Source organism: Malaclemys terrapin, chromosome 1 (genome assembly GCF_027887155.1).
Source record: "Malaclemys terrapin pileata isolate rMalTer1 chromosome 1, rMalTer1.hap1, whole genome shotgun sequence".
Lineage (NCBI taxonomy): Eukaryota > Metazoa > Chordata > Testudines > Emydidae > Malaclemys > Malaclemys terrapin.
This window is the reverse complement of record NC_071505.1, coordinates 263,730,854-263,757,307: the sequence shown is the minus strand read 5'-3', so window position 1 is coordinate 263,757,307 and position 26,454 is coordinate 263,730,854. Positions and strand designations below refer to the sequence as shown.

The window sequence follows — 26,454 nt, the reverse complement described above, 5'->3', positions numbered from 1 at the left end:
TCTATAGTCTCCACCCAGGGACTGATGACAGCTAACAATCATCAGCAACACATATGATGACACTGAAGGAGGCAAATGGCTTGCAGCCTACCTGACCTTGAGTCATGCTGTTGCTTGGGTTAGCAACACCACGCAGGCCCAAAAAGCACAAAGATGAAAAAGCAGGACAACTGGGCTGAACCTTGGACAATACTTGGAATAGAACAATGATTGAAAAAGTATTAAAAAGCAATCCTATTTAGAAGAGGAAAGCTCTTCTAAAGAGGAAATCAGGAAAAGCTCTGCTCTAAACCCGTTCCATCAGCAGTTAGGATAGATCTTCAAGTTCCAGCACATGGTGTAGCACCAATGGACAATGCTTGTTAGAAACTTCTGAGGAAACATGTCAAAGATGCACTTCTCCAATACTGGGGATCCATATGGGCAAGTCTCAAAGGATTTGGTGTTGTTTGTTTCAATTCAGCAGAATGTCACTGTGGTGTAATGTCTGTCTCCACATAGCTGCTGCTCTGTGGAATTTGAAAGTGTCTAAAAAAACATTTTTTTTTTTAAACAAAAAAAGAAATAACTTACTTCATCTTGTAATGACTCTTCAACTTGTTCATCATAGTCTTCATCTTGTCTTTTCACTAAATTAAAAGGAGTAAGTGCAAACTGTACGGTTTAGATGTTTTCTCTAGGACCCACTCCTGCAAAAGCGCAGGAACAGTTGATAAAAATGCAGTAATGGATAAAAGAGGACCCCAGAAACAGTTGCAGGGTGAAGCACTCAGGACCTTCTGTCAGAGTGCCTGAAGGAGACATTGGGCAAGTAAGGAAAATGCACTGAACAGATTAGGAGTAAGTATGTGAGGGAGCATGGGAGAAGGGCAACCTTGGTCTGGGAAAAGCGAATAGACCAGAAAAGCAGGGAAAAAGGATACTAAAAACAGTCATTGCTGTAGGATTGGGAGGTTGTCACAGATTTAATGCCAGAAGGGACAATTCTGATCTAGTCCAGTGTTTCTCAAACTGGTGCAGAGAAAGCCCCTGGCGGGCCGGTTTGTTTACCTGCTCAGTCCGCAGGTCTGGCCAATTGCGGCTCCCACTGGCCGCGGTTCGCTGCTCCAGGCCAATGGGAGCTGCTGGAAGTGGCGCAGGCCAAGGGATGTGCTGGTCGCCACTTCCAGCAGCTCCCATTGGCCTGTAGTGGCGAACCACAGCCAGTGGGAGCCGCGATTGGCCAGACCTGCGGATGGGGCAGGTAAACAAACCGACCCGCTAGGGACTTTCCCTACACAAGCGGCAACCCCAGTTTGAGAAACACTGATCTAGTCTGACTGTCTTAGAATTTCATCTAGTGATTTCTAGATCAACTTCTGATTGAGCTACAACATTTTTTGGAAAAGATTTCAAATGATGGAGAATACATCCTTTGGTAAGGTGTTTCAAAGGTCAATTACTAGTACAGTTTGCACCTCATTTCTTGTCTGAATGTATCTAGTTTCAGCTTACTGCTGCTGGATCTCAAGGTGAGGTAACTCAGGAGAGGATAACTGAACAAGCAGTCAATATGAGATGTTTAGAATCTTTGCTCTAGAGAGCTCTCTTTAGTGCAAATTATAAAACTTATTCTAATACACAGAAGGTGGCACTAACTTACCCTGTCTTAACTCTTGATTTTTAAAGTGCTCTTCTAGTTTTCCTTTCAATATTCCTCCAAGTTCTTCAAAATGTTCATTGTTAAGGCATCCATCTCCCATTACCTCAATGCACTAGTGAAATACAGTATATTCAAAATAGAAGTTTTTAACATTAAACACTACTCAAATAGTGACAGTGAAATTTTAACATATTGAAAACACTGACTAGAGCTATACTTCAGATTACCACTGACAAAGTAGCAAACTTTTTTTTTTTTTTTAAAGAATTTTCATATTAATTCTAGGCTTATAAAATTAAGGAACTGACATTTTACAAGTTAGATCCACATTATAAGTAAAAATTGTTCAGCGTTTTTTCTAGACTTTTGTTTGATATTCAGTATTAATGTTTTTAAATAAATGTTATCTATGCAAGTGAAAAATTGTGTTCCCTAATCCAGAAAAAATTACGTTTATAAGATTCAATAGACATTTTCAATAATTAGCTATGAAAATTAATCACATTAAACTAAGCTAACAAAATATATAGTCAAATGATAGGTATCTCTTGGAAAAATCTCCTGTATTAGTAATTTAAACTTATGGCAAGCACTAAATTTCCTTGACACTAAAAAAAAAGTATATACATACATACACATATACACATATATACATATACACACACACACAGTTTTCAATAATAATAATGATAATGGTATAAACAGTTCTATGAAGAAAAAAGATCACCTTTGCAAATGAATGCATTATTTCTGAAAGTACATCTGAATCAGGTTCTGTCCCTATAGCTTTGATAAGCGCATCACACATGAAATGCCACATCTGTGTGAGATATTCTGGCCCACGAACTCTAGCACAGTCAAGGAGAAGAGGCATTGATTCTGCTGCTGCCACACGAACACGTTTGATTATTAAGGAAATACTGGATAATTGAGATCAAACTGAAGTACTTTTAGGACATGAGCATCAGGAAACATACTACAAAAAAGGTACTAAATTTGCATCTTAAACTATGACCAGTCACCCCAAGCTGAAACATACTCATTTTCATAACTACCCAGACATTTAATCAAAGAGACTGGATGTAAAAAAGTTATTTTTGCCATATAAAAGTTTTAAAGATTTACAATGTAAACTAAGGTTGAAGAAGAGCTATCTAAGCATTTCCTTGGCTTCTTGATTCATGCTGCAACTAACATTTACATTTACTTATTTAATTTTCTTTTAAAGAACCAAAAAAGCCATATTTGCCAAAGGAACTGGACTAGCTTAGAAAGATAGGCATAAAAAATATTTGTCATGTTAACTGACTGTGCTGGTACCTGTACTATTTACCTGACAAACACCAAAGTATTGGAGAAATACATAAATTTAAATATAGCACATTTTTGCCAAAGCTAACAGCCTCCTTTAATGGTGCAATTTGAATAAAGCTATGATCTAGAAGCACAACAACATATGCTAAATATTGAGGTTGTAAAAATTGTCCTTGCCCATTGTGGCAAGACTAGTAAACAGCTACCAAAATAATACTTCAATGTTGTTTTGGACATTTCCCCACCCTATTTACTTCTTCCTCACTCTCTGAGTTATGTTATGGAGGCTTTTCATCAGATAAGAGCTGAAGGCAGACATTTAGGGATAGTCAGTGCTGCTTTTTAGTTGGACGAACTAGATACAGAGGCGAGTGCATATTGTAAGATTAGGAAGTTAAGACCCAAACTCTAATTTGCATATGTACTGAAACTAGACGCCCAAGCCAACGGACAAAGAATTTAAAGAATTGGTCAAAGTAGTATTTATTGCTGGACTGACACCTTGTTTGCAATGGATCAGGTTGGAGAAATTTAAACTCCCAGTTTATACAATACTGAAAGTGAGGTTAGCTATAGACAGACACCTTCCCGATACTAGAATAAAACACTGTTGAATTTACTTTCTCCATATTCATGGAAAGATGACTAGCACAGCTGAAGTTTTGAGTTTTTCAGAAGTAAAACTGCTAGTTAATCTCTATTGTTTTTATATTAAAAAGGATATCATCATGGAAATAGAATTTCAACAAAGGAACCATCAGTTTTACAACTTGCTCTGTGTACTCCACAAATCCTTCTTTTAATTCCTTAGCATAGCAAACCTGAAACAAAAAGGGTAATTTTAAGGGTTATCAGCACTAGGTAAAAGCATTACTACTAAAATTTTTAAATTATGAAATGTTCAAGGAGGATAGTAGACAACCAGAGTAAGGTCAGAGATAATGGAAAAGCCACGTTAGAATGTATTTATTTACCACTTTCTCATATTATTTGGAAAGAGCCAGATGGCAGAGTATATTTTTTCACTAGTGGCTGAATATCTTAGACTAAATGTGTATACTTTATGATACGTAATAGAAAATTATTTTTCTAGGGCTCCTTTTGCTGACATCTGAAAGGACACTCATTACATTTGTCCCAAGGCTTAATTTTTATAAAAGTTAACAGAACTTAAGACCAATAGAAAAAAAAGTTTCCATATTTTTAAGTCATCTGCAGAGTCTGAAACCTAAACTGCAGCAATATGAACCTAAAAATGAAAACTACTTAAATTTGAATGCGAGCAGTAAGTTGAGGATGAATGAGTTATCTTTGGCCACAAAAAAGTTTGCCCAACCACACCCTAGTACTGCAAGAATAAAATACTTATATATATGGGATTCAGATTTAATTATTGACTTTTAACTATTAATTTAATTCCATAGAAAACCTAGCAAGAAGTAGCTGACCAAGATTTCCCATTACCCACCAGCATCTGGCATGCAGTTGCTTTTTCTTCAAGGCCTGCAGTTTTAATTCCAAAACTTTGCTGGTCTCCTAGGTTTACAAATTCCCAACCATCATCATCACTCATATTCTCCATATCTTGGGCTGTTGTAGAAAGAAAAAAAAAAGTTCTACAAATGCTGCCAAATCTTTTATTTCAAAGATTTTTCAAAACAAAGTAATCGTTATAACCTACTGTCTAGTAGAGCAACTTCAGGCTTAATTGACGCAGTCTTCATTAAAGGCCCCATGACGACAGGAAGGTACTGCTGAAATTCTTTTCCAAGGATTTTGCACATTCTAGCCCATGCAGAGATCATGTAAGATATCTGTGAGAGCAGTTTTAAAACTCACATAAGCACACTCATCATTACCCGTTTCAATGTGTATTAAAACAAAATGGGATGAAATGCACCGCAGTACATAACAAGTGGTTAAAAATCTATCGTGGTCAGATTACTGGATCACAATTACCGAGGATATAGACAAAGACAAGGAAATACTATACGTTTTGATCCTTTCCTCAAGGTGCTATAGTTGAATGTCCATTGCCTAAGAGCCACAAAGCACTCTGTTTTCAAAAACATTGCCTCCTGCCACAACATTGATGTGATCTGCTGTTAGGAAATCCATGTTAATTCCTTTATTGCCAGTCAGCTATAATATCTGGTTTCAATCTCAAATTACAGCCTTCATGAAAAAAACATGGTCGAGCCACTTATGTAAGACCCAACTTACTAATGTGGAGTCTACCATCTACATCTGACTACTATGACATCATAAGGCTCAACAACTTAAAAGTGGCTAATAATTATGGCCTACTGTATCATCACTAGCATCCCACTATCTATGCTAGAGACTAATAGCAACCACACAACTTGGAGCATACAGAATCTGATCCAAGAGGGACAGACTTTACAAACTGGATCTCTCTCAATTAACTACATCTTCATAACCCTAACCAACCAACCAAATTTTCACTCTACCTGCTGGAATGAGGGCTGCTCCTCCAACCTCAGTTACAGACTGCCCTCTACTAGCCACCTTCAGGGTCTTTAGAAATTCCCCCCACAGCTGCACTGCCCCATCTTCACCCAAATAGGGGTTACCATAGCCTTGAACGAATAGTCAATATGGGTATGTTGGAACTACAGAAAGGCAGACTGGAATAATTACACTAAGCTCATTGACCAATATACAATCTATCGCGTATAACATCTCAATAGATCAAGCTTCCTCAAAAGTTTACCAAAGCCATCTTTGAGGCTGCCTCCAAGAACATCCCACATGGCTGCCAGAAAGCCTATATAGCATGTCTGACAAAGAATGTGCAGACCTACTTAAACAGTTAACTGACCAACATCACTAGAGCAGACAAAGATAAAATTTGAGAGGCCAATAAAAGAAAAAGAGTGGCACCACTACAAGGAATCTCTTCAGTTCGACCAAGACAAAAACTTTCAGACATTCTCCAGGAAAGAAATAAGAAAGTCACTAAAATAAATGAACACATGGAAAGCCTGCAGCTTTTGAAAACGTATCACCAGAACTACAACATGGGAAGAAAAGCCAACACTGCCTGTCCAGCTTCATGTCCCATGTCATATAGGAGAACGATACTTGAGATACGTCAAAAAGCTAAGGTGACAACTTTACCAAAGCCTGGTAAAGCCCACTCTTCAGCGGCTAGCTATCATCCAATATCACTCAAGCTGTAGCTATAAACTCTTGGAGTGGATGATGCTTTAGAGAATTATGCCTATGACAGAACAACTTTTGAGTGATGATTCCAACCAAATGGAAGCACTTGTGGACCAAATGGAAGTACTCACTATGTACAGTGAGAATGGATTTCAAGAGCAGAAAAGTGGAGCTGTCCTTTTTTTAACCTTACAGCAGCCTAGGACACCATCTGGCACGCTGGTTTGCTGTACAAATGTCAAGAGTGCTTCCTAGATGGGTTGTCATTGCAACTGAGCTGATGGCCTGAGGTAGACATTTTCAGGTAGCTCTGGGCCACAAAACCCAGCACCTAGAGATTACAGAAGAATGGACTCCCACAAGGCTTGGTGCTGGCACCAACTTTATTTAATGTACCCATCAATGACCTACTAAATACCATCTCCAGGTGGTTTATGGGCATTGATCTTGATCATGGAAATGAAAACCAAGTACATCAAAGACCATGTCAACATGTTTCCATTTACGGCATGCTCAGAGCCAACCTGAGCTTAAACATCTTTTTGAATGGTCAGTGGTTGGCATGTGATCCAAAGCCAGTGTATCTAGAGGTCGAGGTCACACACACACACACACACACACACCCCCGACCAACCAAAGTAGCTCAAAACATCAAGAGCAAAAACTAAACTGGTAGGGTCTATCTGAGGATCTAGTATGCTAACACTGAATAATTTGGGGCTCACTCTCTGCTATTCAGCTGGAGAACATTGTGCCCCAGTTTGGTTAAATTCTGTACACACTAAATTAACAGAAAAGAGCTTAATCGTTCCATGAGAATTGTTACAGGCACATTGAAGCCAACAAAAATTTTGTATGTTACCAGTCCTAGTCAATATTTATCCTCCTGACAACCAGCATCAGAATGCAACCAACAAACTGATCACCAAGGTACAGCAAATGCCACACTAGACACTGTTCAGGAATATCTGGGATGTACCCTGCCACTAACTGTGCAACAGAAATCTTATCTGGACAGTGCTGCACACACTCCATTGAGATCAGCTCACTGAATCTGACACAATGGAAGAACGACTGTCACTACCAGGAACTCCCACATAACCATGCTGTATGAAGAGCTACCTGATTTTGGGCTTCCATACCACCTCTGGAACCAAGCTTACTAGGTTCAGGTGTTGCATGGTTCACTGTGCCAAGAAAGTTTATGCTTGGGACATCCAAGGCAGTCCACTGTGCATCTGTGGAGGATGCTGTATAAATGCTGGATAGTTGCTTTTTTCATGTTGGATTCCAGGGAGGTTTTCCCAAGATGAACACTGCTGACTCGCAGGCCAATGATTGGCTCAAGGACACAGCTATTTTGTTTGTTTTAAATCTGGTCTTGCCCATACACAATTGCTATGTTTTATCTATATATTGCCAAACTGCACAAAATGCAGCTCAAAGCAAAGAAAAATCAATTTTACCTGTAAGTGGTTCTATAAAGACAGCTGTTATACATCACCACACATGAATCTATACCCTAGGCAAGGCATTGACTAGGAAATCCTTTATCTTCAAGCTCCCAATCTGCTGGCTCTAGCACAGAGCAGTGCTCACGCAGTGGAACCACTTTGGCCCTCAGGGTCTCCAATAGTAAGTTTCTTTCAAAGAAAATTATGTAATTTGCAAAGTTAAGATTTACTGAAGTGTCAACTCCAAAAAAGGTACATGAGTAGTGATCTATTGTATGTGTGTTTCAAAGGAACTAATTTTCAGATACACTCATGAAGAGACAAGATCCAGGGAAAAAAAACAAAAAAACACACCAACAACAACTCCTCAAAATACAGAACATGTAACTAGGTAATAGAGTGTAGCAGACCATAAAAACAGAGGTACAGAATGACTCAAGGAAATTAATCAAGTTTTGCACTGAACAGTTTTTTTTATGATATAGGAAGAATGAACAAGAGAGCATCTCAAATAGATGGGGTTTAAATATAACATTTTATTAATCCGATGTCTATGAGCTACAAAAAAACCCCACCAAAAACAGCTTACCTTCAATATACTGCTGGAAAGTCAAAATAATCTTTTAACCCCCACTGACAAGTGAAGACAGACAGTTTGCATGGGGGCACAGAGGTATACAAAAGCTACGATGGGACCCTTCTCTTCAACTGGCATGGCCTTTTCGGGAATATTTTGAAGAGCTGAACCTTTATCTTTGCTAGAACATCTGTGCAAATCCCCTGCCATCTCCTGTCTTGACTACTTTAACTTCCTCTTGTCCCTGTAATACCAATATTGCCCCACTCTAATTCACCCTGAAATGATTCTTCTCAGCAAGGCACGCTTCTGAGGTGATAGGGACCGCTATAAACAGCTAATAAGATCAAACCAAAAAACATGACCTGCCAGAGACTGTTTTGGACCCTTTTGCCCTCTTCAACTGTTTATCTAGTGTGGGTATACCAGTTTTGCTCATGCAAACTATTTTTTTTTAAAAAAGAGTAAAATTTTAGTTTAGAGATTTATCTGTCCCAATGTGCAAAGAGAACTGACACTGCCAAACAGAAACGTATCCAGAAAAGTCTTAAACAGTATGGCAGGAAAGCAACAGACCCAACAAACTTGCACAGTAGAGTAAGGGTCCACAGACTGAAAGCAGCTGTGACAGAACAATCCTCACATCTCCCAAAAGTCTCTTCATAAATGGAGCCCCTCTGCTTGCTTCGATTGGCAAGCTCAGCCATAGGGAGAGGGGCAATAAATGGATGAAGGAGGTCAGAGGGTAGCCAAAAGGATAGGGTGGGGAAAAGATTTTGCTAGCTGCCGCCTCAAAATCATCCTTTAAAGCTAGGGTTACAATAGATAAGATAGGGGTGAACTGCTGCTCGCACTGCCATAGGCAGAAAATCTGGTACGAGGATGAAAGAAATTAAGACCACAACCTCATGGAGAATTCTGAATTGCCTCTAGTATTTTTGGAAAGAGGCACTAATACAACATATCTTGGCCTGGGAGGTCAGAAACCAGTACAGTAAATATGAAAATGTTATTTATTACAAATATTCTCAGAGGGAGAAGATATTTTCTTCCTGACAAGTTTTAGTAATAATGGTGCTGTTGAGAAAATGCAGCACAATAGAGCTAAATTTTATTCTACCTTGCGCATCAACAAGTTAGTCTGCTATGGCAAACTACAATATTACTGGTGTAGAAGTGATATGAAAAATGACCACTTGGGTTTTCAGATCTCAAGTAGAATTTGCAGTATTACCAGTTAGAAAAAAAAAAACTAATGATATAGGTTGAGCAATTTGATATGGAAGTTAAATACAAATCTTAATTCATTTGTGGTCATTTTCACAGTTACTATTTTATTGTGGTTTTACTATTTACAATAAGAATATAGTTAATGGCTCCAGTGCTAAAGAGACTATCCATTACAGAGACTCATATGCTGAAGTCTGATGCTGGCACTCCATGTACCATTCCCTCCATTTCCTGCATTGCAAGTCAGGTTTCTTAAGTTCCTCGATTCTCAAATCCTTTAATTTTAAGGAATTTCACTTTTCAACCACCTCTACACTAGGAAGATCCCATGCATTGTAGTAGACTTAGGAGAGTGGTTCTGTGGCAAAAAGATCTGAACGGCTAATTTTTTTAAGAAGCAGTTACACACTTCTATGTCGCATGTGACACTTCAGAAATTTTCTATAAAAAAGGCAAGAGGATAAAGGACATTAAATATTAGGCATCAACAGATATTTGTTACAAGTGAGCATCTTCTGACATACCTGGGGGTCATCATCTTCCAGATCACTGAAGTCTGTCTGCGTCTTCAGCAACAGCTGCATCACATCTGATGCATCCTGCATAAACTAGAAATAAAATACACCCACATGTGAAATTTCATCTCAAACAGCGCTGTTTTGCTGTTGAGGCACATAAGTTATTCATTGTTTTTAGAAGAATTTAACTTAAAAAAGTAAAAATTCCTACAACAGTATAAGATAGCAATATTTTCTTGAGCAATCTTCCACTGAAGATGTGAACCTTAGCTATGGTCAAGCTCTAAGGCAGTGGTTCTCAGCCAATCAGCACACAGCTGCGGCCCACGTGACATCCTCAAGGCCGTAACTAGGGCGGGGCAGGAGGGGTACTTGCCCCACATGCAGAGACAGTGTGGGGGGGCTGAATGCAAAAATGGGTTGTCAAAGGATCAGACCCAGCATCAGCCCTGCTGGCAGGATCAGGCCCAGTAGCATCAGGCCACCCCCAGCAGGATCAGGATCAGCAGCATCAGCAGGAGGCCAGAGTGCTCAGAGCCTCCCCCACCCCACAGGATTAAGGGTCCCGTGACTCCGACTGGAGCAGACTCCCCGGCACTAGGACTGCAGTAGCAGGTGGGCAGGGCAGGCTGCACAGCTGAGGTAGGAGACCAGCGGGCACGGGGAGGAGGGTGCAATTAGTGCATGGGGACAGACTAGGTGGGGGTGGGGGGACTGGTGGCAGTCCCTGGATGGGGGGCTAAATATTGGGGCACAGTCCATGGATAAGGTGGGGCAAGTGCTAGGAGGCAGGACTTGGAGGGGTCTGGGTGCTGGGGGCAGTTGCTTGGTGCCAGGAGGCAGTCCCTAGGTGGGGGTCTGGGTACATAGGAGGGCAGTCCCTGAATTGGGCCGGTCTGCCCTGCATATGCAACCCTGTCTTTGCCAGACAATCATGTGTGCCAGCCCAGTGTTTTGGGGGTTGGTGGGGGAGAATAATCCCTGGCTGAGGGGGCCCCTGCACCGGGAAGGGCTTCCCATCTTTGTAGGCAGGCTCTGCAGCCACAATGCCAGCAGCAGCACAGAAGTGAAGGTGGCAATACTCCATGCCATGCCACCTTTCCAGTAAATTCATTAACAATTAATGTTTTGACTTATTTTGCTAATTTAAAATGTTCTTGGTAGATATTTGCCTGTGTTGAAATGAAAGGTACTATATCAATTTGAATCGTATTGTTGTCATAACAAATAAAAAAATTACTAAGATGTACATGTACTATATATAGTGTGGATGTGGCCCACATAACAGAGCTGCATATGCAGCCCACAATGGTAAATAGGTTGAGAACCAATGCTCTAAAGCAGGGATCGGGAACCTTTGGCACGCGGCTCGCCAGGGTAAGCACCCTGGCAGGCCGGGCCGGTTTGTTTACCTGCCATGTCTGCAGGTTGGGCCATTCGTGGCTCCCACTAGCCGCGGTTTGCCACTCCAGGCCAATGGGGGCTGTGGGAAGCGGCACAGGCCAAGGGATGTGCTGGCCGCAGCTTCCCACTGCCCCCCATTGGCCTAGAGCGGCAAACCGCGGCCAGTGGGAGCCGCGATCGGCCCAACCTGCAGACATGGCAGGTAAACAAACCGGCCCGGCCTGCCAGGGTGCTTACCCTGGCAAGCCACGGGCCAAAGGTTGCTGATCCCTGCTCTAACATAAAGCTAGAAGGAGAAGCCAACTGCAGAGAGCACATTGGATCGGGAGGCATGAGACTCAAGTTCTATTACAAATCACCATATGGTCTTAGACAAATTAATCTGTACCTCATTTTTCTTGCAGATGGGGATAGTATTTATGCCCCTTTATGAAGTGGATTGAAAACGAAGATAAAAAGCACTTATAATTCTAATTCTTAGCATTTATACAGAAAGACACGGGGAGTCAAACTTCCTAGGAGTGTTTTTCCTGTCTATTCTGATTTCACTCCAGAATCAGGAGAAGCTAGCAGCACTAGCTAGTCTGACATAATTCAGGATGTTTACATCTTGAGCGCAGAGAATATACACACAACCTACAGCACATTCTATCCCTATACTGAAATCACCACCATACTATCTGAGCAACTTCTAGTAGTGCTTTAAGCAACATGACTACGTCTTGTTTGTGTTCTCAGCCGCTCCCCACGTTATCCACCCAATTCAAGGAATACAATATAATTGCAGTTATCTGAAAATCTTTGTTATTTAAATCCAGTTTCCCCCATATAGCCCTGTTAGTTAACAGCACTTCCGTTTATCCAACTGCCCAGATATCCAAAAAATTTCAGCTGTCCCTTAGGCCATTTGGATAAATAGGAGTGTACTGTATACTATTCCTACACTCCTTCCCATCCCCTTGCCCCATAATTCATTGCTGCAACTTCACTGTCAGTTTCATCTGGGTTCTTACATAAAGAATCATAGCAAACTGCAAACCAGTTCTGGTGGCACTACTAGAAGTGCATGGAAAGCTTGGAAAGTTAATGTTTTCAGATACTTGCTTTAAAAACCCAACATCAAACTAAGCTTCATATGCCAATATTTTAAATTAAGGTATTTAATAAGGGCCAGGAAACAGGAAGAGAAAATGTGATTTGCTCCCTTTTCCCAAGGTTACAAAGCCTTCTTTCTGATCTTCCTTTTAGAATCCTGGATTTATGCAATAGGAAAGCTCCAACCACACATCAGGCCATGTCAGACGAAGCTGCCCATCCATAAGAATCAGGGTCTAGCATTATGGAGAATATATCATACTTCTGAATCTAGCAAAGACTAAAGTACAAGGTAGTAATCTTTGAAATACAGAACAAAAGACCAACATGAGGCACAGAACTAAAACTATTCAAATGAAGCCAGCTGAAATATTTATTTACCTCCCCAGTTAAAGGAACTTGGAAGTATGACAGACAGCAACAAATCTGAAGGTTGAGCAGTCAGTGAAGGAAATGCAACATACTATTATGTGGAAAGGCTTTAAAAAAAAAATAGATTCTCTTTGACTCGACAGTTAACAGTATACATCTTAAAGACTTACCTTTTCCTTACCAACGGCAAGGCCAATTAGGCTAATGCATTCAATAGTTTTTCCTCTTAAAAGTCTAAGTTCCTTCTGTACAGCATTCTCAACAATGTGTTTTAGAGAGGGCATAAATAAGTCATAGTAGGGAACAAATTTCTCCTCTGCTGTATCTGCAACTGATGCAATGGAAGTCACAACTTGTTCCAAAACCAGCTTAGTGCCTTTCTGTATTAACTTTGGGATTAAAAAAAAGAAAAAGATGGTTTGTCTCTAAAACTTACGCCACTTACAATTTTCAATTAAATTTTGTCCCATCCCCAAATGTGGCGTATGTACAGATTATAATTCTGATAAAATATTGTTATAGTCTACACATCACTATTCACAATGTTCAGTTTTTTATACTAATGGGTAATGAATGCAAATTTCATATCAGCTGTTTTACAAGAGTCAAATAATTACTGTAGGATAATAAATGGGTTTTGCAAACTTGACAGAAGACTTTAACAAAGCAATATCATTAAGCATATTATACCTCCTGCAATTTAATCACCATGGTGGAATGAAGATGCTTCACTAGATTATCCAGATAGGGAATAAGCAGTGATTTCGGACAATCTTCAGTAAAGTTAATGAGTGCAGCAGCTGCATGAGCCTGAACACGCTGGTTGCCTTGATCTTCCATGGTTTGCAGAAGAGCTGCAATTACCTACAACAGAATAGTTTATGTTCAAAACAAGTTTCCAAATGGAACAAAAATTTATCTTTGATTGTGTATTACTTGCCTTCTCGTGGAATTTCTTTTGGAAACCAGGGGCAAAGTCTGTAGCCATTTGTCCAACTGCATTACAGGCTGCGTATCTCACTCTTGGATGCTGAAATAACATTCCCCTCAAATAGTAAGTGTTTATAAAAGCAGAAGTTAAATGACAAATTTTGACCAATCAACGGCATTAAACTTACAGGATCCTGAAGGAAAAGTAAAACGAAGTTAACTATCTCATTTAGAATTCCCTCCATCTGTTGATGACAACCTTCTCCAATAGCTGACAGAGCCATCAAACCAGCATGCCTGTATTTCCAATCAGCTGTGTAAGAAGACATTACATGGAAAATAAGGTATCCATTTTGGAAAATAAGAATAGGGAAAGACAGGAATACAGAAGGTCTCATTTTAAAATTTAAAAAACATGTCTGGATACTTTATCTATGTATGTCAAAACTGCTCCCGCCCAACCCCTGCATGTACCCAGACATCCTTTTCTTCTGGCTAGTTTGAGGAAATGGGGGACAAACCCTTCTGCCCAAAACTGAACACAGAAATTCTAAGCTATTGATGCCTCATCCCTAGTGCTAGTGTCTGGAAATAGTTAAATAAGTCAACTAGGAACGTTTCAGGAAAAGACATCTTCCATCTTGCTACCAGTGATTTCCATACACTCTTGTGCTTGCCCCTCTTCTTCAGTGTTTGAAAAAAAGAAAAGAAAAAAAATCTAGGTAAGAGCACTGAACATTCCAATTTAAAAGACTAACAAAGAATTCCCCTCCTCCCGCCACTCCTCCCACACACCAACTTTCTAATGTCATCATGTAGCCTATTCAATCCTCCTAATACGTTTATCAAAGGATAGGCTTCAATTTTTTTAAAAAATTGGCCAAAGGTTAAATATGGATTTAGGAATTTAACTTTCACTCTTTTTAAAATGTTTGGCCTATTAGCCTGACTGACACCTGACCTCCATCTCTCCTTAACAACTTTACTTTAGAGTGGAGAATTGCATTAGCAATACCCTTTTGCCCACAATGATCTTCCTTGTACCACAACAAAGAGGGTTTGAAAATAAAACATACAAGGAAAGATACAGCCAAATCTGTCAAATATCCTACTCTCTTTCCCTGCTTTGCTGTGGGAAGAAGGTAGACAAAGACTCCTCCTCACATCAAAAGTTAAGAATTTTGGATTAGTAATACCAGGTGTCTCCACAGCTACAACTTGTAAAGGGCACTTCGGCTCCTACTACCATGATCCCTAATGCTACTCACATACATCTGCTGAATTATGAGGTAGTTTGGGATCGTATGAAGGTCAGTTTTTGCTACTAGCTGTAAAGTAGTGTACCATATACTCCACAATACTGTAGCACCAGAGAAAAGAGCTGCCTGCAGTTCTCCCATCCCAAATAAATTAGTCAAGTAAAAAATGATTACTTCAACATCTGGCTTTTTTTTTTTTTTTAAACCACTGTACTCTGGTCAGACATATTATAGTGAGGTAAAATGGACTATCCACTCCCACTACTCCACTGTTTCATAAACCCCAGTAGTCTAGATGGCTGATCTTTCTTCTATACTGTAGAAAATCTAAAGGATAATGTAAATATAGTAATTGCGTAGTACCAACCCACCACTCACAGGATTGCCCTAAACAGTCACAACATAAAGGTTTCCAACTCCTGCAAAATTAACCAATACACCACCACCATGGATTGGCATCCGAGTTGCAGCTTGCTTCATTATAAGCGAAAGATAGTCTGATTTGTATCATACAACTAGGCTAGAAAGTGCTAGTTCTGATAGTGGATGCTGGGAAGCAGCAGTTACAGTGCTTCTATTTTTGCTGCTGCTCAAGTTCACTGCTTTTTCCTAATTCATGAAGATCACATTGTATGTCTTCCTTCCAACTCACTGCTATTAGTATGCATGCCTGCATGCATTCATTCATGTGATGTCAGGAGAGCTGATACCTCAGCCTGTTGGGGCTCACATTCTGGCATCCCACCCCCTGAGGAGAAAACTTACAACCTTTAATTTATGTAAGGAAGGTTTGAGAGAAAAGACTGGAATTTTACCTCTAAAAAAGAGAAACAAAAATTCTTTGTAATTCATCTTTAAACAGTTGATTAAATAAGATATTGTTTTTGAAGTTTTAATATCAGAAAACCTTGCTGTCTCTCCTCTATTCCTTACCTGCAAATAAGAGCCCTTCCCTCCTATTAGCCTACCAATGCCACTTCACCAAATAAATATTGCAACAGGTTCTCCTTCCCAGCAGAGCACACGCCTCATGTGCCTCACCTGTCACTATCACTCAACCCAGATTGCTGCATCCCTGCTTAATGGAAGGATCAGGGCATACTGACTAGCAAGTCAGGTGAGAATGAGTGCTTCCAACTTTTATGAGACCCAGCCCCCAAACTCCAAGGGGCTACATAAAGACTCTAGGTACCTGCCACTTCTGAAGGTATTGAACAGCAAAGGATTAATCAGTTTTCAAAGTATCCAAGTAGTTTTCTACAATGAATAACTTTCATTTCAGAAATTGAACAGCACAAGAAGGCTGCTAGTGGTTTGTGACTTAGATCACATTCATAGAAAACATAGAATATCAGGGTTGGAAGGGACCTCAGGAGGTCATCTAGTCCAACCCCCTGCACAAAGTAGGACCAATCCCCAGACAGATTTTTGCCCCAGATCCCTAAATAGCCCCCTCAAGGATTGAATTTACAACCCTGGGTTTAGCAGGCCAATGCTCAAACCACATCTAGTGTTGCACACTATGGCTGTACACCTTGATGTGGAGTGTTACCTACTGAGATAAAAAGTTTGTTATCAGGGTGGAAAAAACAAGAATGGATTTCAGATGTGTTCTGACTGGTGTTAATGTTATTAAAGTAGGAGAGGATACACAGAGATCTGGGCCTTCTTCAACCCCTATACCTGGCTGTCCAAATCAAATTCAGTATGCCTTCTAAGGTGCAATATACCCAAATGTGCAAAATATGATTAATGAGCAATCCAGTTGCACAATCAAACATTATGGATACTTAGAAGTGAGGAGAAGATAGATGGCTGGCCAGGGTGTATGGAGGATCCATACTACTATAAGGTGGATCAGTATGTCAAAACCCAGCTTGTCCACCATAACGGTTACTACTGTGTTTCAGTGTGTGATTTGTTCTTATCCATGTATGAGCTCTGCACCTTAATGTGTTTTCAAAAAAAATCAGTGTGATTTTAATGCTTGCGAAAGAAGTAGGATTGAGACGCCTGCAGACTAGAGTCCTGTAAAGTTAGAGGATTGGAAGAGGCAGTTTACAATGCCTCACAATGCCTTAGCAAGATGCCCAAACTCTAAACTGGAGGGACTGTCTCTAAAGAGAAGTCGGTATCCAAAATAACCTTTGGTGTTGTCTGCAGAGGATGCCAGAAGTGTCAATTACCAATTGTGACAATCTGTAGCACATTTATCTAGTCAAACTCATCCTCATTGTTCTACTGAATTAGTGGGAAATGTCATACTGCTCATATGCAGTGGGTATTTCTAAAACTCAGAAGTCCTATATAAATCAAAATTCTTCAATGTAACAGACATTTTCCCTCATTTATAACTAAATCCAGAGAAAGTCTGACGTTTTAAAGGGAAGCTGTTGGAGTTACTTCACTACTTTTAATAAAATAGTTCCTCTATGCTTGACCACCCAAAGCAGAACACATTCATCACATTAGATAGATTTTTGAAATTCATTTTGGATAAAAAATAAATTAAATTACAAGTCTATCTACAATATCAACAGTTTTATATGCACCTATTAATAATACGAAAGGATAATTAACAGAAAGCACTACGTAGCTGAACAAGGCTTTACAAAAATAATTATACAAGCTAAAACTCGAAAACAATGCATCAAGTTACTTACGATTCTGGAGCATTTGCATAATATGTTCTTTAATCATAGGCAGAACAAGTTTCCCTCCAAGGCCACATGCCATTCTGTCCAATGCACTCTCACCAGCAACTGCATTGCTAAAGTTAGTGTTTAAAAAAATGTCATGATTAATTCAAAGTCTAGGGTAAAAAGTCAACAGGTCCAACAGTTCATTTGAAAAGTGTAAGAGGAAATACACTTTTTCCATCTCTGAATGTGAATGATCCCTGCAAGCAAATAAGTTTGAATGCTGAAAGATATAAATGCTTATATTTGGAGTCTTTCAATTATAAAGAAACATTTATTTACACCCAAAGCTAGTTATTCAATGAGATATATATCTATATATAGATATAAATAAACAAACTTCTATGTCTGCTCACCCTCCCCTTTAGCATTGTTCCTGTCCAAGAATAAACTGCTTCTGATCCTTTTCCTTCCAACATTAGTAATGTAATTCTAGACTCTAAATTATTTTCTGCCAGTTGTGGTGCCAACTTATATCACAAGGCTTCTATTTTCACTTCCACGATCTGTAAAAAGGAGAAATGTGTGTGCTGCTGCTGGTAGTGGTGGACAAGCAGTGTGGGAGTGGAGGATGCAAACAAGCTGCCTCCCCATCTTGCAAACACCCAGGTCATCTGTATGCTATGGGGTTTCTTTTAATTGAGATAGCTGGTTTGTCAAATACCTGTCAAAATCATCATCTTCAAGCTCATCTGCATTTGCCCAATCTTCATCTTCTTCTAAGTCAACCATCATTGCTAACATCTGAGGAACTAAATACAAAATGAAAACCTGACAGTCATCCCAATTAAATTACAGTATACTAAAGTAACATTTAATCTATAGCGCTGAATGAGTTTAGGAGAGGACATTCTTCAGAACATTTTGCTTCATACAGAACATTCATGCAGTAAAAATAATGGAATAGAAATTAGGAATACCCTTTCATTACCAAAAATAAATTACAACCAAGTTCTTCTGAAGAATTTTAATTTGCAAAGGTCAAGATTACAATGATAAAGTAAAGGCTGCCAACATCCATTAGAAAGGTTTAGAAATATTTGACAAACATGGCATTAGAGTTAAGATGTGCTTGGACTGATTTATTGAAGCTTTGACAAGGAATCCTCCAAATTTTGGCTGATAAAGTCTGATGACTGACTACAGAAGACCATTTCCCTGTTTTTCTGCCCTCCATGAGGAGCTCTGGGTGCACAGACAGTATACCTGGCATAGATAAAAACTCAAAAAAGCTATTGACTGAAATATGGCAAACAGACCAGTAAGTAATTCTCAATGACTGTACATATTTAGATGACACAGGCCTAATCTTCATCTTGACAACCTGATCACCTGTTTTGGATCCCAGGTGTGTAGCCCTTCTGTTCTGCCTTGTCTTCTTTTTGCACAAACAAGATATAAGCCCTTTAGAAATGGGCTTTTTCCCTCTGAAAGTACCTTGGAACTTTCAGAAGAGCTCAAGATATGAAGAACCTTGGACACTTAATCCATCAATTGTCAACTTGCCCATCCCTGCATTTGAAAAATGAAAGTTTACTTTGTAAATATGGAACCTTAGCTTCTAAATAGCTACACCCTCATCACCACAGTATCTGAGTGTCTTCCATTAAACAACATGACTAACTTCTGTCACATGTTGTTCTGCCTATCAGGATAATTGTGTGTGCAATGTAATGTTTGGTAGGGTTTTTATTTGTTTTTACACTATGTACATGTGGCTATATGTTTATATTAAAGAAGGCAAGAATTGTGCCTTGCAATTTGAGTAAGTAGTAGTATGTCTGTGGGGACTTCTGCCCTAAGGGCTATCAAACTGCGGGACCCAAAGGAACCTGCAGGGGCGGGGCACAGTGGGGCCCAGGTCAGCCCCAATAGGAGGCAGGGAGGGAGCACCACTCACACCTTCCCTGCCCCCAGCTCTGCTCCAGTCCCACCGACAGGCACAACCCTGGCTCCTGGCCCTCCTCCCAGTCTCGGCTCTTTTCCCCGCCTAGGGCCAAGGCTGGGGCAGGAGCAGAGCCGCACCTGGCCGACGGCCCAGCTGTTGGCCCCCACTGCAGCCAGCTGCAGTTCTGCTCAGCCCCTGGCTATGGCTCCAGCTCCACTCCCAGCCCCAGCCTCCTTACCCCTGGCTGGGTCTCCCCGCAAGCCCCAGTGGAGCAGGAACAGGGGTGGGGGGGCACAACCCCTCAAAAGTTTGGGGACCACTGCCTTAGGGAGTTAGTTACAGTCTTAGACCAGCTGCTGAAAAAGCTCTCTTGCATTGACAAACATCACTCATAGTAAAAAGTTCAATTGTGCCCAAGGAGCAGTTTTCAACCATAGTCCTCATCCTGGAGCTTTATGCCACTTTCTAGAAAGGCTGGGCCTAGGTCATTTCATGCCTTGAAGATAAGAACCATGACCTTAAACTTTACTTTATATTGTATGGAAGCCAGCATAGAACACACAAAACTTGTTTCATGTGCCCACAGTAGCCTGTGTTGCTGAGGAGGCATGCTGTGGCATTCCATACTTGCTAGTGTTTGGTAAGACTGATAGATTTATACCTAAGTATATACTGCATTGCTGTGGTCCACAGAGGTGGTGATGCAGGAGTGTACACCAAGGCCAGGTCAACATCCACCAGGATGGGACAGTCTCCTAGCCAACTGTTTTACAAGAGAAGTTGACTTGACATAACTCGCAGCCATCTTGTGTACTTAGCCCCATGGGCTGGAAGCAAGGACACCACGTAGGATTAATTCAGCCTTGCTTAGGCAGACAAGACAGCTGCACAAAGTGAAGAGTGTTACTAACAGGATATTTACAGTGAAAGGACAGAAAACAGACCTAGATTTGGGTATCTGCATTTGTAAATTTCTTGCTGAAGTTGCTTGGCTGATAAGTAGAATAATGAATTATTATTCACAGATGCTAGGGAAATTGTTAACCTATTATGAGTTATTTGCTTGGTCTAAAGAGAACCTATAAGAAGTTTAGTTAGAGAGTGTACTTTGGAGAAGCTTGGGAGAAGTCGGAGAAGATTTCTATGAACTAGGAGACTGACACCTAACTCCCCAGTGGCTAGGAGAAAGGTTGGGCACTGGAAACTTGTTGCTGCAACTTGATACCACCTCAGGCTTTGGGTAACTATAATCTGAGGTGCTTCTAATCTAGACTATTGCTAGTTTTGATGTGTGCTTTATACTCAATAAAAACAAGGATTGTTGGGTGGAAGCACTCGTGTGTACCAATAATTTATCAGACAGAGGTGCTGAGTCCCCCCTGACTTATTTCCTGACACTGCCTGGAAAACAAATTAGTTACCACAGCTTTGGGTTCAGATAACCCCGGGTAACAAATAGAGATGGCAGAAAGCATTACTTGCTGATGATGCTGTGAGAGAACTTGGCAAAGAATCCAGGAGCACTCAGACTATGTACTGAGTTAACCAATTGTGGATCTGTACAGTAAGCCAGAAGAAATTGCACTGTGTCTGCAAAATTCTCAAAGTGCTTTAGTCTGCCCACCAAGATAACCTCTTGCATACCCAAGCAAAGTTTGAATGTGACGGACTATCAGAAGCCTATGGGGGAAGGCACTACGAATAAGCTGCTTCAAAGGATTATACCTGAGATGATAGGCTTTTCAAGCACACATATGCATGACTTGTAAGCATACAGATGCAGTAGCGGGGAGGCTCTTATACACCACTGTTCAAATCCAGTTAAAATCCGAATCTCAACCACACATTGTCACTGGCACCAAGACTCAAAGATTCCAAAAACCTGGAAGAGTACAAATGACTCTAGCGAATGGTTTAAAACATTTATGCCTACTGAGAATAGTGACATTTAATATAAAGGACTCCTGAAAAACACCTCTATAAAAGTCTTGCTTTTCATGCACACTATGTAGAAGTCTTTGACCGCCACAGTTTTTTTCTTCTAGATATATAGGTAAAGACAGTAAAAAATTAGGATTGGCTGTCTTCCTAGATGATTAATATCTCTTAAAAACAGTTACGAGCATAAAGCAGCGCTTTCAGAACTTGCAGGAGAATGAAATAGCAAGTTGCCTTTATGTAATTTCCAGGGACTTAGCACATGGTGCACCAAAGTCTATTCAACTACCACTGTGTGGGGGAAAAAAAAAAAATCTTTCAGCGAGCATGACTTGTTTATTTCAATGCTCTGTCTGCTCACAAAAGAATCTGACAGGTGGAGCAAAATGCATTTAGTTATCCATATAAAAACAGTACTCTGTTGTTGGGTTGTCCAGCCAAGAAAGTTATTTTTAGTGTCCAAAAATGTGTGCCACGCTTTAGAGAGGCATAGTACCTGTCTTAGAGAGTTTACAATCTAGATTTTAATCAGTATTTTGGATTGAAACTTAACCCCATATTTAAGCGTCTGAATAAACTGCTTGATTCTCAAAGATGCAGCATAACCACAACTCCCATTAACATTAACTGGGAACCGGGGCCCTTAGCACTTGGAAAAATGAGGCCACTTAGGTGCCTAAACAGAAACTGTGAATTTAGGACTTTAATAGTTCGGTATCCATAGTTGGGTTTGTATAGTGTGAAAGTTTGGACTGTATCTTGTGACTGCTAAGTAAAAACACATCAAATGCTCTCCCCAATATCACTTTTTCTGTAAGCATTTGCTGTAGTTGCTATAGAAGTGTTATGCAGCTGCAGACTGGAGGCGTTCACAAAATCATGAGCGAGAAGGCAAAACATCTCAAAGTTGCCAAGAAGTGGCCTTCACCAAGAGTTCTGGGAAATTGATTTAGGGGCTTGCAGATGTTGATAAATGTTTTGCAACACTGAAAGTCTAGTGAGGTTATTGTGCTAGTTAACACGTAGGACATTGGTTTAACATTTTAAAAAGGAGGCAAGTTATTTAATAGATAGATAACAGGAGCAGTTTACTTACTAGCTTGTGCAACAATGTTGGTATGTCTTCTCAGCATAGCAGCAGCAGTTTCTGATAGCGTCACTATTACTTCCAGGGCCAGTTGACGTTGCATGTTATTGAGATTGGTGTCTCCACACAACTGCCAGGATTAAAGATTAAAGCTGAATGGTTAGACCAGAAGTTTAACAAATGAAAATTTGCTCTTTGTAATTTCCAGATTTACCTTCAGGCTTAGTTGTAATGTTGGTTCTAAGTGAGGACGTAAATATTTCGGAACAGTATCTGCAATCTCTACAAGGGATTTTAGAACGGAGTCATCATTTTGGTAACAGGAATCATTTACAGCCTATAAGAAAATTAGGATGAAATTAAAATATTTGCTTTTTACTGATGCTACCAAAACACTGGATTATGAAGAGATTCTGCAAAAACATTAATTCAGGCTGTTTACTGTAGTTCAAGATTATGGGATCTATTTCTTCTATGTGTGACTAACTCCCGCTGGTGTAAATATAAGCAGAGCCAACACAATGGGGGGAGACAGAGACTTAACTTCATAAAATCAAACCAAAACAGTAAGTCAGCAGGGCTCAAATGGTAAAAATTGCATTTTAGCAGTTTAACAGGTATAACTCCCAAAAAGCATGTCTAATACTTCATACATCTTACTCACTAACTAGTAACTGAAGGGAATCCGCAAGGAAAAAACAAATTCATGCTCATTTTGTTTCTCTGTTGTATAAATGCAGTTTTAAAGTTTAAACAAACACCTTAGAAATACCAGGCATATCAAGTTTATTCTTCCTTGCTTTTAATGGAGAATCTGGAACTAGAATGGGACCCTTGTTAGCCCTCAACTGAAGGGCATGGGAATGGAAAATGTATTCATTTTTTGTAAAGATATCCTAACCAACCAGCAACTGTCTAAAGCTGTATGTTAAAAATTTAAAGTTAACTAAAGCATCCTTGCCTTTTAATTGGTTAGACAGTGTTCTCTTGATCATGTAGTATCAAAATGCCCCTAGTTCTTCAGTCATGTTTAGGGCCTTCCAGGAAAAATAGGGCAATATGATCTGAATTTCTAAGGTAAACACAAGTCTTTTGCTCTTTTTATCGTAAAAAAGGCACTTTTGTTCCTTTGGCAGTCACCTCTTATCAGTATAATAGATATTTATTTGTATCACTATTAACCAGATTTTGTTCTTTACCACACAAGTATAGTTTAAAGCAAACAAGTTACAAATTGTATTTAGTTCTTCAATATATATAATACAATATTGCTTTTCAACATAATTAGGATCTCAACGGTTTAATTTCCATCATGGAAGATACTGCTTAGTCAAGACAGGTCATCCTTAGTTAGTACACTCCACCCGTCTGACCCTGGCATGTACACGGATTTTTCTTCATTTTTCAGTGAAGAAAAGGTAGTAGGACAAAAAGTGAAGTCCTACTTGTCCATCCATTGCAAGTTTGAATAGCTGTACAGCAAAAAGTCAATATTTTCAAACCTGGTATCTGAAGTCACATGCCCAAATTCATATTCTACATTAAATATAAATGGCCTAGTTAGTTTTCAGAAGTACTGAGCACCCAAGTCACTGAAGTCATTTGGAGGTGCAGGTGCTTCGTTTCCTTTGAAAGTCAGGGTTTTTGTATTTAGCGGCTTAACTGTGAATTAAGGAGCTGAACTTTAGATATCAAGGCTTGAAAAAAGTCTGGTTTAAAGGCCTAACTGGTCATCCAGAATGTGTCACTGGTGTTCAAAGCCAAGCTTTAATCATGGTTGTAACAACATTTCATATCCTTCCCACTAGCCAATCAGTAGAATGAACTTCAACAGCCGCAGAATTCTTTTCCAACTGCCTCCAAAGGTCATCCACAACTATCCCAACACTTCTCATCTGCTATTTATAACCAGGGATCTACATATTCTGTTTACCATAGCCATAGACTCCATCCTTACCACAAAACTGTGGACTAGAATGAGTTTTCAATTACAAATATGTAGCCATCCCTTAAGGTTGCAAAGGAAATCTTGAAATCATGAATCACATGCAATCAATATAGTGTTTACTGAATCTTGAGAAGGCCTCAAATTGAAGCTCTGAGGGGTAAATTGCACATATGCATCCAAATAGGCTGTTTGCCATCTTTAGTTTTCAGACCCATCTGTGCCTATTTTAACTATTTTACTATGAACAGGATGATTCCCACAATTCCTTCTTGCTTCTTTCTAGCTGCCAAAAGTCCTAATTGTATCATACTCAGCTAAAACAATTATGTTGTCAAAACAAAATTTGTCAGGCGACTGAAATTCTTGAGTAAAAAACTGATTTCAATATCAAACTGAAATGAATACAGTTCCTGTATTCATTTCCACAGTTAAAACACGCTCAATTTTTCATTTAAAATTAAGCTGCTACAGAATTTCTAGTCTGCTGCAGAAGATAGGAATCTTGGCAGAAAATTTAGGTTCAGCTTATCAGAGTAAAGGAGGCTATGTTTATAGCTTCCACTGCCTCCAGCAACAAGCCATCCTCCTGACCCTAGCAACAAAGGTTACCTTAATGTTCTTATCCTACTCTGAACTCACTATGGCTGCTACAAATACTGTACCAAACAAACATGCTATTACCTGCTTCCTTTTATAAAACCATCTGTACCACACTACCTGCCCAAGTAGAGCTCAATCTACTCCACTTAGCTTTTCCCAAAACTATATACTCTTTAACCCCAACTCTTGCACAGCTTTATCCCTTTCAAAACAAACATAAGCCAACTTGAATCATAGATGAGTCTCCACTCTGATCCTCTAGAGCCAGAAGGGACCAAAAGAACATTTGGTTTGACCTGTATATCACAGGCCACTGAATTTTACCCAGTTAATCCCGTATTGAGCCCCACAGCTTCTGTTTGACTAAAGCATATCTTCTAGAAAGGCATCCAGTCTTGATTTAAGACATCAAAGACATAGAATCCACCATTTCCCTTCATATTTTGTTCTAATGGCTAATTTCTTTCACTGTTAACTGACATTTCTAATTTGAATTTGTCTGGCTTCAGCTTCCAGCCACTGGCTCTTGTTATGCCTTTCTCTGCTAGATTAAAGAGCTGTTTAATACCTGGTATTTTCTCTCAGCAAAGGTTTTTCATATACAAATCAAGTCCTCTCTCAAGCTTATTGATAAACTAAATAGATTGAGCTCCTTAAGTCTCACTGTAAGAATTTCCCCCCCCCCAAGCCCACAAGTCATTTTTGTGGCTCTTTTCTGAACCCTCTCCAATTTTTCAACATCCTTTTAAAAATATGGACATCAGAACTGAATACAGTATTCCAGTATCAATCTCACCGGTGCCAGAAAGATAAAATCATTTCCCTACTCCAACTCACTACTCCCCTATTTATACATCCAAGGATTACATTAGCCTTTTTGCCACAACCTTGTATTAGAAGCTCATGTTCAGTTGCTTTTCTGCTATGACCCCTAAATCTTTCAGAGTCACTGCTTTCTAGGATCCACTCCTTGTTTCTACATGTATGACCCTGCACTTGGCTCTATTAAATAATTTGTATGAATTGGCCGACCTTGCCAAGTTATCTAGATTGCTCTGTATGACTGACTTATCCTCATTTATCACTCAATCTGTGAGCCATCAGCAAATGTTATTGGCAGCGATTTCATATTTTCTTCCAGATAATCGAAAGACTCAAACAGTATTGGTCCTAGAACCAATTCCTGCAACATTCCACAAGGAACACACCCATCTGATGACAATTCCTATTGCCAATTAGTTTGAGATGGTCCGTTAGCAATTCATTTAGCGTATACTTTGATGTTGCATAGTTCTAGGGTTTTTTAAAATAAG

At 39.8% G+C, this 26,454-nt stretch overlaps 1 protein-coding gene across 1 annotated transcript in view; it reads right to left on the bottom strand.

Annotated features, from left to right (window-relative positions):
• Positions 1-26,454, bottom strand: part of IPO5 (importin 5) — an 84,323-nt gene that overhangs the window by 38,345 nt on the left and 19,524 nt on the right. Inside the window, exons 7-21 of the mRNA XM_054012414.1 lie at positions 22,808-22,930; positions 22,603-22,723; positions 18,345-18,432; positions 17,645-17,751; positions 13,911-14,035; positions 13,733-13,822; positions 13,483-13,656; positions 12,963-13,181; positions 9,928-10,011; positions 4,638-4,770; positions 4,425-4,546; positions 3,681-3,777; positions 2,370-2,542; positions 1,643-1,754; positions 574-629 (exon numbers count right to left, since the gene is read on the bottom strand). Coding sequence (XP_053868389.1) covers positions 574-629; positions 1,643-1,754; positions 2,370-2,542; positions 3,681-3,777; positions 4,425-4,546; positions 4,638-4,770; positions 9,928-10,011; positions 12,963-13,181; positions 13,483-13,656; positions 13,733-13,822; positions 13,911-14,035; positions 17,645-17,751; positions 18,345-18,432; positions 22,603-22,723; positions 22,808-22,930 — 1,824 coding nt within the window. The remainder of the gene's footprint in view (positions 1-573; positions 630-1,642; positions 1,755-2,369; positions 2,543-3,680; positions 3,778-4,424; positions 4,547-4,637; positions 4,771-9,927; positions 10,012-12,962; positions 13,182-13,482; positions 13,657-13,732; positions 13,823-13,910; positions 14,036-17,644; positions 17,752-18,344; positions 18,433-22,602; positions 22,724-22,807; positions 22,931-26,454) is intronic.